The sequence below is a fragment of the Marmota marmota genome, unplaced genomic scaffold (genome assembly GCF_001458135.2).
Source record: "Marmota marmota marmota unplaced genomic scaffold, marMar, whole genome shotgun sequence".
Taxonomy (NCBI): Eukaryota; Metazoa; Chordata; class Mammalia; order Rodentia; family Sciuridae; genus Marmota; species Marmota marmota.
Window position 1 is genome coordinate 7,218,417 of NW_026000169.1, and position 19,959 is coordinate 7,238,375.

At 35.6% G+C, this 19,959-nt stretch overlaps 1 protein-coding gene and 1 pseudogene across 39 annotated transcripts in view; both read left to right on the top strand.

Annotated features, from left to right (window-relative positions):
• The window catches only part of Plekha5 (pleckstrin homology domain containing A5), a 238,821-nt gene that overhangs the window by 197,704 nt on the left and 21,158 nt on the right, over positions 1-19,959 (top strand). For 22 of the 39 annotated variants that reach the window (XM_048787241.1, XM_048787256.1, XM_048787250.1 and 19 more), the window contains 7 exons: positions 964-1,044; positions 1,174-1,323; positions 12,136-12,237; positions 14,494-14,605; positions 15,873-15,919; positions 16,706-16,894; positions 18,359-18,479. In XM_048787241.1, coding sequence (XP_048643198.1) covers positions 964-1,044; positions 1,174-1,323; positions 12,136-12,237; positions 14,494-14,605; positions 15,873-15,919; positions 16,706-16,894; positions 18,359-18,479 — 802 coding nt within the window. The remainder of the gene's footprint in view (positions 1-963; positions 1,045-1,173; positions 1,324-12,135; positions 12,238-14,493; positions 14,606-15,872; positions 15,920-16,705; positions 16,895-18,358; positions 18,480-19,959) is intronic. The other 17 variants (XM_048787266.1, XM_048787240.1, XM_048787248.1 and 14 more) reach the window with 3 other exon arrangements.
• Positions 9,221-11,935, top strand: LOC107152707 (annotated as a pseudogene).

The window sequence follows — 19,959 nt, forward strand, 5'->3', positions numbered from 1 at the left end:
CTCAAAATAAAAAGTAAAAAAAAGAAGGGTTGGGGATGTAGCTTAGTAGTAGAGAACCCTGGGTTCAATCCCCAGTGTTGCGAAAATAAATACATACATATGTACATACATACATAAGATAAAAAATTTAAAAATAATAAGTTTAAACCTGGGTATGTAGCTTAGTGGTAGAGTACATGCTTAGCATGCCTGAGGTTCTGGATTCTATTCCCACTCCCCCCAAAAAAACACATTCAAACTATTAAAAGTAATTTTTCTTCATAAACAATATTTTTACTTGTATTATTACATTTAAGAACTGCATATATCCCTTACCCTATAGGTCAGATTATAGTGGTGGAGAGTTAGAATTTTTAGACTGCTTGATTACCAAAGATAGTTTGAAATATGTAAATTAGACAGGCACTGGGTTCACTCTTGCAATCCCAGTTACACAGGAGGATCGAAAATTCAAGGCTAGCCTCCACAATTGAGAAGACCCTGTCTCAAAAGAAAAAAAAATGAAAAGGGGTGTGTGTAGCTCAATGATACTTAAAGTAACTTCAATCCACAGTACTGTGGAAGGAAGAAAAGAGAAATATTTAAGTTTAGTATGATTGAAATACTTGTCTACTTTACTTTGCATGATTTGTTTCGTTGTGATACTGGGGATTTAACCCAGGGGTACTTTACCATTTAACTTCATTCCCAGCCCTTTTTGTTTTTTATTTTGAGACAGGGCCTAGACTTGAACTTATGAGCCTCCTATCTCAGCCTCCTAGTTGCTGACACTACAGGCATGTGCCAGCACACCCAACATATTATTCTATTTTTATAAACTGTATTTTAATTTTGATTGTATTTACTTAAAGAAAATTAACCCAATTTAGCATTTCATGGCTGCTTTAAATGGGTACCTACCTTCAGCTAATTACATGAAACATTTTTAAATTTCTCTAACAAAAGACATCTCTTACAACTCAGGCCAAGTTAAGCCGATTATGTGAACAAGATAAAGTGGTACATGCACTGGAAGAGAAACTTCAGCAACTCCACAAGGAGAAAGTAAGACAATTATGTTTATTATCTACAATCAATGTTATTTTATGTGATTATTATCAAGACAGTAATGAGTAAAAAGAAAAAAAAACTAATTCAATGATGCAGAACATTAAGTGTGATTCTTTTTATTAGTACACGCTTGAGCAAGCTTTGCTGTCAGCCAGCCAAGAGATAGAAATGAACGCAGATAACCCAGCAGCCATTCAGACAGTGGTATTACAGAGGGATGATTTGCAAAATGGACTGCTTAGTACATGTCGAGAACTCTCTCGAGCCACTGCTGTAAGTAGATTTTTTTTTTTCCCCTGGTAGGAGTCTTTGAAATATTATGCAGTTCTTTTTTTCTTTGCTCTGCTATTAGTTGTGGTGTCTTTAGGATCACTCTTCATTATTATAACAAGAAATATTAATTTCTTAATATTAACTATGTTTAGGAACATAAAGAGTGACCTTTATTTCTGTAGGTATCTTATTCTTAATGACATGGAAGTTTTACAGAAAAGATAGGTACTCCTTTTTTACATATTATGCAACCAAAAAAATTCTTTAAATAAGTTAAAATTAATTGCATGAAGAAAAAAATACATTGTGAATTTTAGGGCATTTAGGATAATTTCCTGAAGGTGGTAACTAAACTCACCCACCCATTTCAGTAAAAATAAAATTCAAGCCATTTCAACAAAAAGCCTTGCGGAAAGATTATAAGAAAGCATCCCTTTCATAGCTGCAATGTGATCTAAATTTAGATAAATTGAATAAGAAAAATGATTGGCAAAATTATTAACCCTTAGGGGCTGGGGCTGAGCTCAGCGGTAGCGCACTTGCCTGGCATGTGTGAGGCACTGGGTTCGATTCTCAGCACCACGTAAAATAAATAAAGGACTATCAACAACTAAAAAAAAAAAAATTATTAACCCTTAGTCTTAGAATTTCAGGAGAGTCTCTTGGGATTACCAAATCTAAAAAGTCCTGAGTGTTTGTAAACTGAGTTTATAAATTGAGGTTTTGTTTTTGTTTTGTTTTGTTTCTATCTATGATGCAATCATCTCTAATCATAGCTAGCAGCCTTTTGCAGAATTTCTAACAGAAACATTGTTTGAAGTTTGACTTGGTGGGAAGGGGCATTTGGTTTTTGTTTTCTTAAGGTTTGTTATTTTGTTGCTTTTTGTTATTGTTTTTTAAGAACCAATCCCAAGCATAATCAGTTTTAATTAGCTTTTTCATTGCTCTGATTAAAATACCCAGCAAGAACAACTTTGAAGAGGAAAAGTTTATTTGGGGCTTACAATTTCAGAGGTCTGTCCATAGAGGCTGACCCTATGGCTCTAGGCCCAAGGTGAGGCAGAACATCATGGGAGATGGACCCAGTGGAGGAAAGCTGCTCAGCTTATGATGGGGTCAGGAAGCAGAGAAAGAGATGAAGAGGCCACGGGGAAGATGAACCTTTCCCAGGCATGTCCCCAGTGACCCACCACCTCTAGTCATGCCCCACCTGCCTACAGTTAACCACCCAGTCAGTCTATTCAAACTAGAAGGGATTAATTAGGTTACAGCTCCCAATAGCTAATCATGTCACCTCTGAATAGTCTTGCCTCAACGCATTAGTTTTCAGTTGCCATTATATCCAAACCATAACATTCTGCCTCTGACCCCCAAAACCTCATGTCCATCTCACTATGCAAAATGCATTCAGTTTATTTCCAAGAGTTTCATAATCTTTTAACATTGCCCAAATGTCCAAATTCAAAGTCTTCTCTGAGACTCAAGGCTAACTCCTGGCAGTGAGTTCTTGTAAAAACCAAAAGCAAGTTCCATAAATTCAATATATAGTGGCACAAAATAATATTCCCATTCTGAAAGGGAGGAATAAAAGCATAGAAAGAAGGGATGGTGCCAAAACAGGACCACAACAACTGCTGGGCTTGGTTTCCTATGTCTGTGTAGATCATGTAGGACACTTGGCTGTGAAATATCATTTACAAAGGGTATGGGTATTCCTGCCCGTTTGGCCTTGCAAGTTGTGGTGCACGTGCGCCTTCAGTATGGGCCTTTCTACAGCCAGCAGCTTTTCTCAGCAGACAATCCATATTACTGGCATTTCTTAATTCCTGGGGTCTCCATTCCAACTTTGATTTCACCTATATAACTTCACACATCACCGTCTCGGAGAAAGGGCAGCCCTCAAGGACTCAGACCCTGCTATACTTTGGTCTCCCAGACCTTCTTTTGAAATTTTGGTGGAAGCTTCCATGATCACTTTTAACTTTAGCATCTTGCATTCCTGCAGAACCAGCACCATTTGGATGATACCAAACTCTGCTTCCAGCTTGCACAATTCCTTGGCCCCCTGGAATCAGGGCTGCAGGGGCTTCTGAGTACCCATAGTGCTGAATGAAGGGAAGCAACTTCCTAACCACCACCATTTTTCCTATTGTCTGTACAAGAACTTAGCGTCTCTTTAGGAACTATAAACTCCTAAAGCACCCTTCCTTGGCCCCAACTTTATATGTACTTTTCTGGCCAAGCTGCAATTTTTAAATCCTTTAGCTGTGTTCTTTGCACCACTTTCTCATAGTAAAGCTGCTAGCAATATCCATGCCACTGACTGAATGCTGTGCTTCCTTGAAATTTCCTCCAGCAGATTAATCAGTCCATCACTTTTAAATTCGGCCTCATAAAGTCTCAGGATATGGGCAAAATGTGGCCAAGTTCTTTGCTAGAATATAACACAAGTGACCTCTAGTCCAATTCTCTTTGACATCTCTTGAATTCAGTCCCCATTCCTGTTGGCATTCTATTCTTCTGAGCTTTCCCCAGAATTGCCCAATTTGCTCTACTAAGAGCATTCTACATCATGGCAGAAAACTGCAGTGATAGAAAGCTGCTCGCCTCATGACAGTCAGGAAACAGGGAGGGAGGGAAGGAAAGAGGAATCTAGGGACAATACATACTCTTCCAGTGCACAGTTCCAAGGTCTTAACTTCTTCCAACATTCCCTTCTGCCTGCAGTTTCCAGTAGTCCATTCAGCTATCATTGAATTAGAGCATTGAAGAGGTCTCTGAGATCCCTCATGATGCAGTCACTTCCCCACAGCTCCACTTCTGAACATTGCAGCACTTGTTAACAAGCCTTCAACACAAGACTTTGGAGGATATTCTAGATCTACACTATAACAGAAAGAGAAAAGGGCTAGGTTTAGTGGTATACCCCTATAATCCCAGCAACAGGGGCTAAGGTAGGAGGATCCTAAATTCATGATAAGCCTGGGGCTGGGGCACAGTGGCACATGCCTGTAATCCCAGCAGCTCAGGAGGCTAAGGCAGGAGGATCATGAGTTCAAAGCCAGCCTCAGCAACAGTGAGGCATTAAGCAACTCAGTGAGACCCTGCTCCTGAAATCAATCCCCAGTACTCCCACCCAAAACAACGACAACAAAAAAGAGCCTGGGCAACTTAGGGAGATTGTCTAAAAACAGAAAATAAAATAAAGAAGAGGCCTAGATATATATATATAGCTCAATGATAGAGTGCCCCTGGGTTAAATCCTCCAGAGAAAAAAAAGAGAGAGAAGAGGGATTAAACTGTCACTGCCAAGCTAATTAAAAACTCATTGTCATCCCTAAAACAACCTGAATTAAATCAAAATGGTGAATGGTATTGACATTTAGTTGGAAACTCTTTAGTGATAGTCTTGAAATACCATGTGTGCATGTTACTGAGAATTAAACCCAGGGGCCTTCTCCCACTGAGCTGCACTCCTCATCAGGGTCTCTTTAAACTGCTGGTGCTACCCGGAATTTGCGATCCTCCTGCTTCAGCCTCCTTGGTCCCTAAGGTTATAGGCACTTGACTGAAATATGAATTTTAGAAAATTCCATCCTTAGCAACTGAATTTCAGAACTTAAATCTCATCATTAAGCTTAGAACTTGTTCTATCCCAAGGTTAACTCCAATATACTGATGGGTAGTTTGTCAAAAGTGCTTTTGGGGTTTTTTTGTTTTTGTTTTTGTTTTTGTCTTGTTTTGTTTACTCAATCATGTAGCAGTAGGGAATGAACCCAGGAGTGGTGCTCTTTACCATCCCCCAGCTCTTTTATTTTTTATTTTTATTTTTAGGTTTTTTTTTTTTTTTTTTTTTTGAGACAGGGTCTCACTAAGTGCCTCAGACTAACCACAAACTTGGATCTTTCTTCTCCAGCCTCCCCTTGTTAGAAATGCTTTAGTAGAAATTAATATTGTCTAAGGACCTCTTTTTTAGGTTGTTATCCTATAAAATCACTCTCCTAATTTTTTTTTCCTTGCCTTTAGCATTTATCAGTGGTTAGGACAACCTCTCCTTTATGTAAACTTATTTGTAACTTAATACTACAAATATTAGTATGCACCTAATATATTGGGCATATGGTTGGCACTCAGTGAATTTGATTAGATGTAAATTTGAATTACATTTAGGCTGGCAGAATCTCAAAAGGTTCCTATGATTCTTTCACAGTTCATGACATTTCTTCAAATCTAAACCCCTGGCATAGAGGATAACATTAGAACCCCCACAAATCAAAGCCTCAATTCTGAAAACATATCCTCACCTAGTCATCCGTGAAGGTTAACATAATGTGAGCACCAAAGCAGTGCTCCCTGTGCATTTTATTTAACCTTGTGTGTGTGTATGTGTGGTACTAAGGATTAAACTCAGGGGCACTCACCACTGAGCTATATCCCTATCCCTTTCTATTTTGTATTCTGAGACAGGGTCTTACTAAGTTGCACAGGCTGACCTCAAACACAAATTGTGATCATCTTGTAGTACCTCCTGAGCTGCTGGGATTACAGGCATAGGCCACCACACTTGGCTTATTTCATTTCATTCTTGATGCCACATCTCCCCTTCTTAAGCCCCATCCAGCTGAGCATGAGGAACTGTCTTGAAATAAATTAAAAGGAGGGGCTGGGATTGTAGCTCAGTGGTAGAGCACTTGCCTAGTATGTGTGAAGCCCTGGGTTTGATCCCCAGCACCACATAAAATAAATAAACAAAATAAAGCATTGTGTCCATCTACAACTAAAAAAAAAATATTTTAAAAAAATAAATAAATAAAAAGGAATGGGGATGTGCCTCAGTGATAAAAGTACCCCAGAGTTCAATCTGTGGTACCAAAAACAAAAAAGCAACCTAAATCCCATCCATGACACATGTGCTTTAAGAACATAGTGCCTTTCTGTTTTCTCTTTGCCTTTACCTTTTTTTTTTGTTTTAATCTAAGTCTGATTAAAGGAAAGTTGTAATAACACTCATTTATCCCTTCAAATTCATGTCATTGTCTTAGTTTGGATTCCCTTCTATAAGGTATTTTTACTCAGATACACACACACAAAAAAAAAAAAAACCTGAATCTCAACAAGCCTCAATATATAACTATGTATATAACTACCATGTTATAGGAAATACATGGAGCGTGCTGAGAGAAAAAGAATTCATTTAGCAGGGATAGGGTTGTGGCTCAGTGGTGGAGCACTTGCCTGGCATGTGTGAGGAACTGAGTACGATTCTTAGCATATAAATAAATGAATAAAATAAAGGTCCATCAGCAACAAAAGAATACATATATTTTTAAAAATTACTTAGCAAAATTAAGAATAGGAGAAAATCTGCAGAACAGATAACAAGACTCTTCAATAAATTAGTGGTGGGCTTGGGATTTAATTCCACGGTAGATCATTTGCCTAGAATTGGGGATCCCCAACACCACAAAAAAGAAGAAAAAGAAGAGGCAAGGGAATTGAGGGGGAAGTAAAGTACTTCTTAAAATGTAAAAATATCTCATAAAGCAGTACACATTAATGATATGAAAAATAAGAATTTCCTTTTTAATTTTTTAATTTTAGTTTCTTTCCTTTAGAGATGCATGCCCTGTGCATGCCCCTCTAGGGCATGCATACTTGAATGTATTGCCCTGTCCCTTGCAAAGTTTTATATTAGTACAAACTATTTAAAAAAATTTCTAGAATTTACTGGTATCATGCTCGAAATATAGGCTAAGTTAAGTTTAAAAAAGAAAAATTCTGCCATCCCCACAACAAACCTGTCTCCTCTCCTAACTCATACACTTTTTTAAACCTTTGTTGAAGTATAACATGCTCTTGTAAAAGTGCTCAGATTAGGAATTTAACCAAGATCTATATAAAAACATTGAGTTTTACCAGCATTCTAGGGACTGCCTTCCCAGTGTCTGTCTGTTTTGGAACTTTGCAATAATATGTGATCTTATAGTATATACTCTTGTCCTCATACATTTTAAAAAAATAAATAAAAAGGAATGGGGATGTGCCTTTCTATGATAGTGGATTGAAACAGTTAATTTAGTCTCTTAATTGGGTGGTGTAAAATTTTATACTCCTTTATTGAAAGTTCTATTTCCTAGCCAGGTACAGTGGTGCATGCCTGTAATCCCAGCAGCTCGGGAGGCTGAGGCAGGAGATCACGAGTTCAAAGCCAGTCTCAGCAAAAATGAAGCACTAAGCAACTCAGTGAGACCCTGTCTCTAAATAAGATACAAAATAGTGTATCTATTTTGTATGTGGCTCAAGCGGTAGTGCGCTCGCCTGGCATGCGTGCGGCCCGGGTTCGATCCTCAGCACCACATACAAACAAAGATGTTTGTCCGCCGAAAACTAAAACAATAAATATTTAAAAGTTTTAAAAAAGAAAAAATAGTGCTGGGGATGTGAGTCTGTGGTTGAGTGCCCCTTAGTTCAACCTCCGATACCCTACCCCCACCCCCACCAACAACAACAACAAAAAAAAGTTTTATTTCCTAAATATTACCTATGGTTTTAAAATAATTGAATATTAATTATTAATATCAAATATTAATTTATTAATCACCTTTATATGCATGTATATTCAACTGAGGACCTAGCACATGCTAAGCAAGTACTCTACCACTAAGCTACATCCCCTACTTTTGTTTTAATTCAGAGAATTTTTTAATTCTCACTAAATGCTGAGGGTTTAAATAAATTGCTCAGGCTAGCCTCAAATTTTCACTCATCCTGCCTCGGCCTCCTGAGTCACAGGGATTATAGATGTGAACCATCAGACCCAGTTTGAACAATATACTTTTGTGTGTGTGTGTGCGCGCGCTGGGGATTGAACTTGGGGGCACTCAACCTCTGAGCCACATCCTCAGCCCTATTTTGTATTTTATTACGAGAGAGGGTCTCACTGAGTTGCTTATTAGCACCTCACTATTGCTGAGGTGCTAATTTTTTTACCCACTTTTTTTTTTACCACTATTTTTACCCACTTTTGACTTGTGTTACTGCCCACCCATGAATTATGTTTGAGGAGTTGAGATAAAGAAAACAACAGGTAGGCCTAGCAGAATTATATAGAACTTGGCCTAAATTATAGAGTTTCAGTTAGGAAAACTGAAAGTATGTTCATGTGGTGGCACAGACTTGTAATCCTAGCTACTCAGGAAGAAGCTGAGGAAAGAGGATGGCGAATTCCAGGCCATCCTGGGCAAATTTAGTAAGACCCTGTCTCAAAAGTCAAAAAACAAAAAGGGCTTGTGATGTAGCTCAGTGTTTCAGTCTTCAGTGCTGATGGAAAAGGGGGGAATATTTATATGTATGTGGTTGTTTCTCTTTACCTAAAGTATTGGTAAATTAATCTCTCTCAATCTCTATTTTTCGTATATTTTTCTAGGAAAAACAAGTATCCCAGCATCTTGCGATGTTCTAATATTTAGATACTTCTACAATACAGTTGAGGCTATCCTGAAGTTTGGCTTTAGTACAAATGAGGTGAAGTGTTAACCTGGCATTATTGCTGCCTCCATTGGGTCTGTTATCCTCATTTTACCCTCCCTGAAGCTTTGAAAGACTCACTGTTGCCAGTCATAGTGGCACATGCCTATAATCCCAGCAACTACTGATTCTACTGCCTCAGCCTCCAGAATCACTGGGATTTCAGACACCACCATAGCCAACTTCATTTTAATCTTTAAAGTGTGCTCCTTATACCTGGCAGAATAGCAAACACCTATTATCTCAGAGACTCAGGAGACGAAGGCAGGAGGATCACAAGTTCAAGACCAGCTTCTGTAATTTAGCAAGACCCTGTCTCCAAACAAAAAGTAGAACAAAAAGGGTTAGGGATGTAGCTCAGTAGTAAAGCATCCCTGGGTTCAATCCCTATCACCAAATACATAAATAAAATTAACAGCATACTCCTCAAATAATTCTTTATTTCCTAATTTTTTAAAGTAATTTTAAGCCAGTTTCATAAAACAAAATACAGTTAATCTTAAAAAGAGGGCTTGTGTGGCAGGTTATAGGCACACACCTATAACCCAAACTCAAGAGGCTGAGACAGGAGAATTGCAAGTTGGAGGCTAACCTGGGCAATTTAGCGAAACCCTGTATCAAATTTTTTAAAAAATAAAATTAAAAAAAGGACTGGGGATGTAGCTCAGTGGTAAAGCCACCCCTAGGTTCAATTCCCCAGTACCAAAAATAAATACATAAAATAATCAAAAGGAGTTAGGGGCATAACTCAGTCATAGAGCACAACTGGGTTCAATCCCTAGTACCATGGGAAAAAAATCCAATAATGATAAAATACAAAGGATTTAATATTTTTATTCATGGAAAACTTTTAATCTAGGCAAACAGGAATATGTTTGATTTCTATCTCTTCTGCATTTTAGGAAATTGCCTTAAAGAAAAATTTACCACATTACCAATAATAACTTAAACTATTTCTTCAAATTTATATCATTTAGATAGTAGAATCAATTTAAATGCTTTAATGTAACAAAGGAATTAGTAACAGTTAAGGTAAGTTGGTTTTATTAAATTTCATTACACAGCAACAGCACATAAACAACTTAAGTTGCCCAGTAAATTCTTTGTAAATTGAGTTTTTAAAAGATGAAAACTTCTAGTAGTTCATACCTGTAATCCCAGCAGCCCAGGAGGCTGAGGCAGGAGAATTGCAAGTTCAAAGCCAGCCTCAACAACTTAGAGAGTCACTGAGCCAACTTAGCGTGACCATGTCTCAAAATAAAAAAATAAATAAAAATGTTTTTCAGTGGTTAAGTGCCCCTAGTTCAATTCCCCATACCAAAAAAAAAAATTAAATTAAAGCCTTAAAAGTAAGGAGTTATAAAAATTTTTTTCAATATAAAGAATTTAAAAGTAAGGAGTTATAAAAAAAATATTTTCAATATAAAGAATTCAATTTTCTAAAATCTATAAAGAGCCAGCCGTGTATCAGTGTTGCATGTCCATAATCCCACAACTCAGGAGGCTGAGGCAATAGGATTGCAAGTTTGAGACCAGTCTCCGCAACTTATTGAGACACTAATCGGCGGACTGGGTCCACAAGCAGGTCTGGGGGTAAAAGGTTTTGTCACTTTCGGAAGTTTCTTCAAGCAATCAGTATGTCAACCAACACAGATTTTTCTCTTTCTTCATATGATGAAGATCAGGGATCTAAATTTATCCAAAAAGCTAAAGGAGCACCATTTGTACCTATTGGAATGGCAGGTTTTGCAGCAATTGTTGCATATGGATTATACAAATTAAAGACCAGGGGAAATACTAAAATGTCCATTCACCTGATTCACATGCGTGTGGCAGCCCAAGGCTTTGTTGTAGGAGCGATGACTCTAGGTATGGGCTATTCCCTGTATAGGAATTCTGGGCAAAACCTAAACCTTAGAAGAAGAGATGCTGTCTTGGTCTTGTTGAAAGTACTTGTTTTTGTTATGTTAAAGTTATATGTTTATGTCAAAAAATAAATCCCTTGAGTGAGTTCAGGCTGTAACACAGTATTTTGAATAATGGCTTTTTTTCTTGCCCACTTGATTTGCCTGGTTATCAAATTATTAATGACTTCACTGACTAGGTCATTCAGGGAAGTCAAGTTAACACAAAAGTTAACTGGATAGTGTTATAACACTCACCTTCTTAAGTGCTTATACAGAAATTACTTCTAAAGACAAAAGGCCAGTCCTGAAATATTCCCAATTTACTACTGAATATCATACACATACTTTGAATGTTGGGTAGGAATCCTATTTAACCCAGTTAATTTAACTTTTTTCTACCTGCCTTGTGATCTGGTTTAAGAACTTCAGTTTTTTAGTATTACTTGGCTCTTAAAGAACTATTTCATATTTCACAAAAGTTCATGAAATGTAACTTATAAATCTTCCCACAACTGAGAGAGAGAGAGGAAGGGAGGGAGGGAGAGTTTGTGTGTGTTTAAACCATACCTGGAAAGCTCACAACAGAACTGCATAAAAGTAGTATTTATTTCAGAATCACACTTATAAACATAATAATTTAATTATTGATTCCACTTTAGCTCTTTTATAATTGCAGAATTATATTTTTGCTGTTGTATTAGAATAATTTTTAAATGTTATCTTGAAAGAGAAATATTTATTTTAAGTGCTAATACAAAGGTAAATTAAGAACACGGTTTTAATGTGTGCAGTATATTTATTTTCTCTGTATGAATTGCAAGTGTTAAACAAATTACCTAAAATGGAAGTGATTGCTGTTTTTGAGCAAGCTGGTCTGGTCAGACATTATATACGCTTCGGTAAACTACAGCATGCTTTAGTATACTTGTAAAATTCCCTTGTCTAACCTGAACTTACATTCCATGGTGATAACATGGTATATGTGTTGTTATTAAAATAACGAACACATCAAATGCCTTGTATCTGTTTGTTTGGAAAAATAAATCATTCTTCAGAGTAGCACAAAAATTAGGTTCCAAGAAAAAACAATGTTTTGTGCTTTTTTTTAACTACCATTAAAAGAATACCTATGAAGTGGAAATAATAAATTATATATATTGAGTAAAAAAAAAAAAAAAGACACTAAGCAAATTAACGAGACCTTGCCTCAAAATAAAAAGGGCTGAGGATGTTGTTCAGTGGTAAAGCCCCCCCCCCCAGGTTCAATCCTAGTAGCAAAACAAATGTAAAAATAAAATCTAGAAAGGTTTTAAGTATAGTGATAACACCATAATAGCACATTCTCCTCATTAAAGTAATTTACACTCTTTGATTTTAGGAACTGGAACGAGCATGGAGAGAATATGATAAGTTGGAATATGATGTAACTATTACCAGGAACCAGATGCAAGAGCAGCTAGATCGCCTTGGTGAAGTTCAGGTATGAAAGTGTTAATATCTTAACTGGTTTTGACTGATATTATACATCTGCCTCACTACATACACATGTACTCTTAACAATTTTTACATTTTGGCTACCTAAAATGTGGATTTGAAGATGGGCTAAGTGACACATGCCTATATTTTCAGCAACTCAAGAAGCTGAGGCAGAAGAACTGCAAGTTCGAGGTCAGCCTTAGCAACTTATCAAGACTGTCTCAAAAGATAAAAAGGCCTGGGGATGTAGCTCTGTGGTAAAACACCCCTGTGTTCAATCCCTAATTCTATAAAAAGAAAAAATGTTTATTTGAATATGTTCACTGATAGGAATTTTATTCCCAAGCTATCCCCCTTGTTCACAACTTTAATGCTTTATTCTAGCTGGGCTCATAGGTGCATGCCTGTAATCCCAGCAATTCAGGAAGCTGAGGCAAGAGTTTCAAAGTTAAACCAGTATCCACAACTTAGTTCAAGAGCAGCCTGTGAAATTCAGCAAGACTCTTCTTCAAAAAACTAAATCACAGTGGGTCAGGAGGCCAAGACAGGAGGATCGCAGGTTCAAAGCCAGCTTTTGCAACTTAGCAAAAGCCTATCTCAAATTAAAAAAATATAAAAAAGGTTGTGTGGCTCAGTAGTTAAGTGCCCCTGGGTTCAACCCTTAGTACAAATAGAGAAAAATGGAGGGAGAGCGGAAAGGAGGGCTGGGGGTATGCCTCAGTGATAGAGTGCCCCTGGGTTCACTCCCCAGTATCCAAAAAAGAAAAAAGTTATTTATTCTGTAGGGTAAATGCTAAGTTTGGGTTGTTTTTTTGCTGAGCTCTGTCAGTAGTTTCTATAAATTTGACTTCATATTCTTTCATTAGTCCATCCGTATCACTTGGTATTGAGTTGTGAATTTATGAAATAATGGTTATTATTTAAAATAATCTAACCCATTTTGTATTAAATTTATTTTTTACTAAACTGTATTTAGTCTACTATCTTAATTGACCTATTAGAATGGGGAACATACAGCATCATTTGGTGGTATAAAGATCCCGTTTGTAAAGAGGCAGATCTGAAGTCAAGTTCCAGGGGTTAGTTTTCTTATCTGTAAAATAGAAATTAGAAGATCTGTCTTAAAGTGTTGCTCTGAGTGGAGATAATACGTTTTATAAAAATGATGCCACTATTTGGTTATGACCCTATTAAATATGATTATCTGCATTGGAAACCCAGTCACTGGACTTACCAGAGAAATCAATGCAACAGATAAAAGATTAGTAAGGGCCAGACATAAATTCCTGGTCAACCTCTGCAACCTAGCGAGACCCTGTCTCAAAATAAAAAAATAAATAAAAGGACTGAGGATGTAGTTCAGGGTAAAAGCAACCCTGTGTTCAATCCCTAGTACCAAATATATACATACATATGTATGTATGTATATGTGTGTGTGTGTGTGTGTGTGTATATATATATATATATATATATATAAAAGCCACAAGTAGTTATGATATTCTTTGGGAAAAAAAATCTGGAAGACACATTCTGTGCATGGTAGACCAATGGAACCAGAGTAGAACTTAGCAAGCATGAATATGTGACCCTGTCTCAAAATAAAAAGGTCTGGAGATGTGGCTCAGGGGTTAAGCACCCCTGGGTTCAATCTTTGGTACCAAAAAATTAATAAATAAAGTTTAATATATAAAGTAGGCATAGTATGAGATTAACAGCAATAATATAATACAATATAATTGTTATCATTGTTCTGTTTATTTAAAACTTACGAATTATTTATTTCTGGAATTTTCTATTTAATACTTTAGGATCTTGGTTGACTGTAGGCATTCAAAACTATGGAAGGCCAAATTAAGGATAAGGGAGTGCTACTGTATGCTTTCCATTTCTTTTGTTCTTCCCCTCAGAAGTTGGTTTTTGTTTTGTTTTAACTTGGGATTAGTGAGTTTCTATTGTTTCTTTCTTCCTGTATTTTTTTCCATTTTTAGTCCTTCTAACCAGTATGCCTTCCTGGGATGATGCTAGGCAAAGCTATTAGAAAGATGCAAAATGTTACACTTAAGTCTGAAAAAATAAAATATTTTCTTTCTCTGCTTTAACTTTCATCTTTTCCACTAGGGTTGCAAAATTACAAGCATCACGTAGGTCATATTAAATATTCTTTCAATTAATCCATTGTAATTCTCATTTTTAAATATATAATTAGTGGAATTATAACTGACTTTTTTTCTTGCATGTGGTCTACCATTTTTACTGATAGACTGAATCAGCAGGAATTCAACGTGCACAGATTCAGAAAGAACTTTGGAGAATCCAAGATGTCATGGAAGGGCTAAGTAAACACAAACAGCAAAGAGGCACTCCAGAAACAGGTAAATTAGCTTTGCTTTTATTTTGTCATAAAATGGAATAGTGCACATTTTTGAGTTTCTTTTTTCTTTCTTTTTTTTTTTTTTTTTGTTTTTTTTTGTTTGTTTGTTTTTGTTTTGTTTTGTTTTGTTTTGATTGTTGATTGGTTGGTAACAGGGATTGAAACCAGGAGTGCTATCTCAGCCTCTAGGGACGCTGTACCACCCACCTGTCTTTTGTTGTTTTAGTGTAGGTTTTACATCAGAAAACAAACACTCTTGTAACAATGAATTAGTACCTAAGTTTATAAAGTAAAATCAAAAGCTCTGCCAGCCCCACCTACACACACACACACACACACACACACACGCACGCACATATACACACACAAATAAATAAATTGTAAATGTTTAATTTGTAATTAAACATTTTTATAAAAACATTTAATTTACAACAAAAATGTAAAAAAGAAATTTAATTAAACAAAAATCATTGTTTATAATTATAAACATACACAGTATTTTGGCGTTAGGAGTTGTTTTTGTCTTCTGCTTCTCTTCTGAATGTTATTAGAGGAAAAAAGGTGGAGGGGGTTGTGTTATACCTATTTTTCCACAATGCTTTTTTTCTTTTTCATGATACATAAACTGCCTAAGTATTCATTATATAACTGAACTATAGTTTAAGCCAGGGGTGGTGGCACATGCCTGTAATGCCAACAGCTTGGGTGGTTGAGGCAGGAGGATTGTGAGGTCAAATCCGGTCTCAGCAACATAGCAAGGCCCTAAGTAACTCAGTGAGACCCTGTCCCTAAATAAAATACAAAAAGGGCTGGGGATGTGGTTCAGTGGTTAAGCACCCCTGGATTTACTCCCCGATACCAAAAAAAGAGAAAAAGAACTCTCATTTATTTATCCATTGCTATATTGATGGACATATACTTTGTTTCTAGTAACAACAGAATACACTTGCTAGTACTTAGTGAATTCCAAGAAATGAGAAATAAGCACCTATCTTCCATTTTGAATGGATATATCCAGATTGCTCTTCTAAAAGATATCAAATTATGCTTGCACCAGTAATATTTGAGGAAACCCATTTCTCCATGCTCTTGTCTAAATCAAATATTTTAATGTTTTTTAAAAATGTAATTGACCTCAAATTCTGAATATATTAATAGAGGGACTCAACTGAAGTCTGCATTTAAAATAAGTGAAATGAAATTATTCTTATAGATTTAGGAAAATGTGTTTAGTGTAAGTAGTTATGTTTTCTAATTTTTTCTAATAGGTATGGCAGGATCAAAACCTTTCTCTACAGTTAAGTACAAAAGTGAGGTAAGCTGGGATTTTTTTCTCTAACTATACATTATTTTAAATGTTGAACACATGAATTATAAGTAATTATGTTTTCTCTTTTCTAACCATAACAAAGATGTTTTTTTTAAATATATCAAAGTTATTTGAATCTTGAAATTTGCTTCAGTAATTTGGTGCTTCTAACATTTTGCTTCCTGTAATGTAAAAAAAAAAAAAAGTAGTGCTTTTCATTCATGTTAGATCTTTAACATTGTCATTCTTTTTCTAAGTAATTTGAATATTTATCATGGTTTCTTATAGTTTGTAAAATTTGTAGGATGATTGATAAGTTTACTTGGTCTTATGCATGGCATTAAGAAAATAGCACTACAAAGAGATACTGTCAACCTAAGTGAAACATTCTGTGGTTTTTGAATTTTGTGTGATGTCAAAAAGAAATGTTTCTTTTTCTCTCATAAAAATTGCAAAAATATTAATAAGATTTTTTAAACTAATTATTTCTTCTCCTTTTTAAATGAAATGGAGTAGTTTCACTCAGTAATCTGTTTCATTGTTGAGTTTTAGTGTAAAACTACTTATATGTTATGGGAAAACATTTAAAACCCAATTATTAAAAACATTTAAAACCCAATTATTAGCTATCATTAAAATCTTGGCTTTCACTTTTCACTTTGAGATTTTGGCTTGTCAGTATCCCTTTAAATATCTTAAAGTAAATTTAGGTTAATATACCATTGCAAAGAATTTAGATATGCTTAATTTAATCTGCTTGTCTAAATAAGGTGACTATTCTACAATCTTTAGGAAGAGGAAGTAGTCCCACCTCGTCCTCCACTTCCTCGGTCCTATGACTTTACAGAGCAGCCTCCCATAATCCCCCCTCTGCCCAGTGATAGCAGCTCCTTGCTCTGTTATAGCAGGGGCCCAGTGCATCTTCCTGAAGAAAAGAAGATTCATCAAGTTCAAGGATATCCAAGAAATGGATCTCACTGTGTAAGTGGCTGGAATAGCCACAGAATAATCAATCAATCATACATGCCCTCTCATTTTTGAAAATTAATTTATTTTATATTCAAAGTATAGTTTTATAATACCAATGTTAGCTGGAGTTTTTGTTTTATATATAGTTTTATCATTTGTGTTTTTCCTATTTTGATTTTATCATTCTCACTTTTTAAAATTTTCATAATCTGAATGTTTCATGATTTCATAATGTCTTTTCATAAAATGGTTACTTTGTACATGTTGAAAGAACTATACCTTTTGAATTTCCATTTTAGGATGTTAGAGGCATGATCATGGTTTTTGTTGATATTGTTGCTGTTGAGATGGAATCTAAGTTGCCCAGACTAGCCTGGAACTTGAAATCCTCCTACCTCAGCCTTCTCAGTAGCAGGAATCTTTAGATCAAAAAGAATGGAGAATGAAAAAGGTTTATACTAGAAATGGCACAAGAGTTAAGACTTAGGAAGCTTGGTATAGGAAAACCCTTCAAAGATACGCACATTGCCAAGGAAAGATATTACCCCTGGGACATGGAAATAAGAGGTTTGGAATTAAGCAAATAAATGTGAAATGTAATTGTCAAGGAAAAGAAAATAAGAAAAACAATTGAGCCAGACACAGTGGTGCAAACCTGTGATTCCAGAGGCTAAGATAGATGAATCACAAGTTTGAGACCAGGCTGGACAACTTGGTGAAACCCTGTCTCAAAATCAAAAATATAAAGCACTGTGGATGCAGCTTAGTGGTAAAACACCCCTGGGTTGAATCCCCAGTACTGCAAAGAAAAAAAAAAGGAATAAGCTAATTGTGAGGAAAAAATAAACTGTTTCCTGAGAGAAATTCACTGCTGGGATGTATCTCACTTAATCAGATCACCTTTTAAATAAAAATTGTATTACTGAGTGATAAGCTTATTTTTAGATCTAAGATATACCATAATAAGAATGTGATTTTGCAGCAAAGGATGGCTTAGTGGTAGATCCTGTATGTTAGGCCCTTAGGTTCAATCCATCCCCAGCACCAAAAACAAAAAGTGACTTTGTCCCTAAGAGAAATATTCTTAATTTTAAAACAATAACTTTTACTAATTAAAAAATCTTTCAAATTACTTTTTTCTACTTAGTTGTTCTTTATGTATTAGTTCTGTTATATCCAGGATAGCCAACTGGGACTTATAGTTTTTAAGAGTTTGATTTGAGTCTTTTTAATGGTAAACATTTTTAAATGAATTTATAGCTAGATGTTAGTGGCACAGGACTGTAATTCCAGTGATGTAGGAGGCTCACAAATTTCTAGGCCAACCTTGGCAATTTTAATGATACTCTTCTCACAAAGTAAAAAGGACTAAGGGTATAGTTCATATGCCCTTGAGCTCAGTCCCAAGAATCACAAGAAAGAAAGAAACTTGTTGCTTTTTTTTTTTTTTTAATTATTATTTGTCTTCTTTTCAAGGGTCCAGACTATAGACTCTACAAGAGTGAACCAGAGTTAACAACAGTGGCAGAGGTTGATGAATCTAATGGAGAAGAAAAATCAGAACCTGTTTCAGAGATGGAAACTCCAGTTATTAAAGGTCTGATATGTTTTATCTCCTTTTTTTGTTTTGTTTTCAGATACCTTAGTATTATATTCAGTTTACATGTTGACCCAGTACCCATACAGATTCACAATCCTTTATCTGAAACTTTTGGAGTCTCATGAATTTCTGATTTGGGAAATTTTCAGATATTAGGAAGATAACATTGCCGAAAAACCATACGTCATCACAAATAGGCATGAGGCAGCACCCTTTTTTAAACTCATTGATGTGTCTGGAATAGTCATCTTAAGTGGAGTATAGACTAAAAAGTATCAGATCAGGTTAGGTTTTACTGAAAAAATAAGTTGATGCCAAACTTTTTAAAAGCTTTGCATTTACTGAGTTATTTTTTCCAATTTCAAAATTATTCTTGAGCACAGTGGCTAAAACAAATTTTCACACATTTGTTTAAAAATAAATTTCAAAATAATACTTTTTCTTAACTATACAAACTCTTCTGGTGGTAATGTTTAATGCTGTTCATTCTTCAAGAAGTCAATGTCGTAAAGAAAAGGATAGCCAAGAGGATTCTTCTAGATTAAAAAGATTTTAAAAGAAAAAAACTCAGGCTGGAGGTACAACTCAATGCTAGAGAGTTTTCCTAGCATGTGGGAACACATAGGTTCAATCCCTTCAAAAACAAAGATTATGAAGGTAGTGCTTGAAATTTGTCTGGAACATTATTTAAAAGGAAGAACTATGGGCCGGGGTTGTAGCTCAGTGGTAGCGTGCTTGCCTAGCACATGTGAGGCATTGGGTTCAATCCTCAGTACCACATAAAAATAAATAAAATAAAGGTATTATGTCTATCTACAACTAAAAAATTATTTAACAATAAAAAAAGGAAGAACTATAAAAACATTCTTGGGACAATTCCGGAAATATAAACATGTTCTGGATGTTAGCTAATAGCATGATCATATTACAGTGGTCACGTAGAAAAATATAAGTGAATTCTGAAAAACTTAAAGAGAAAAGTATTGTCAGCTTATTTTGAAATGATTCACCAAAAAAAGTACATGTGTGTATGTTTACATATTTATTCAAAGATATAGCAAAGATGGCAAAGTATAAAAACTTTCATAAAAATAAATGCTATTCATTATTTCCTGACTGATTCTCATAGTCTGCTGAAGGATCATAAAGTTAAGTATGAAAAACACATAAAATGTAATGTTCACATAGATTTTTCCATAATTGGAGTATTTTTCTGGGTCATCTAACATCACATTGGGATGGGGGTTTCTGGCAATTGAACCTAGGACCTTGTTGCATGCTAAACATATATATATATATATATATATATATGACTAGGCATTGAACCCAGGGGTGCTTTACAACTGAGCTACATTCCCAGGCCTTTTAATTTTTTCTTTTGAGACAGGATTTCACTAGGTTGCTTAGGGCCTCACTGAATTGCTGAGGCTATCCTGGAACTTGTGATCCTCCTGCCTCAGACTCCCAAGCCACTGGG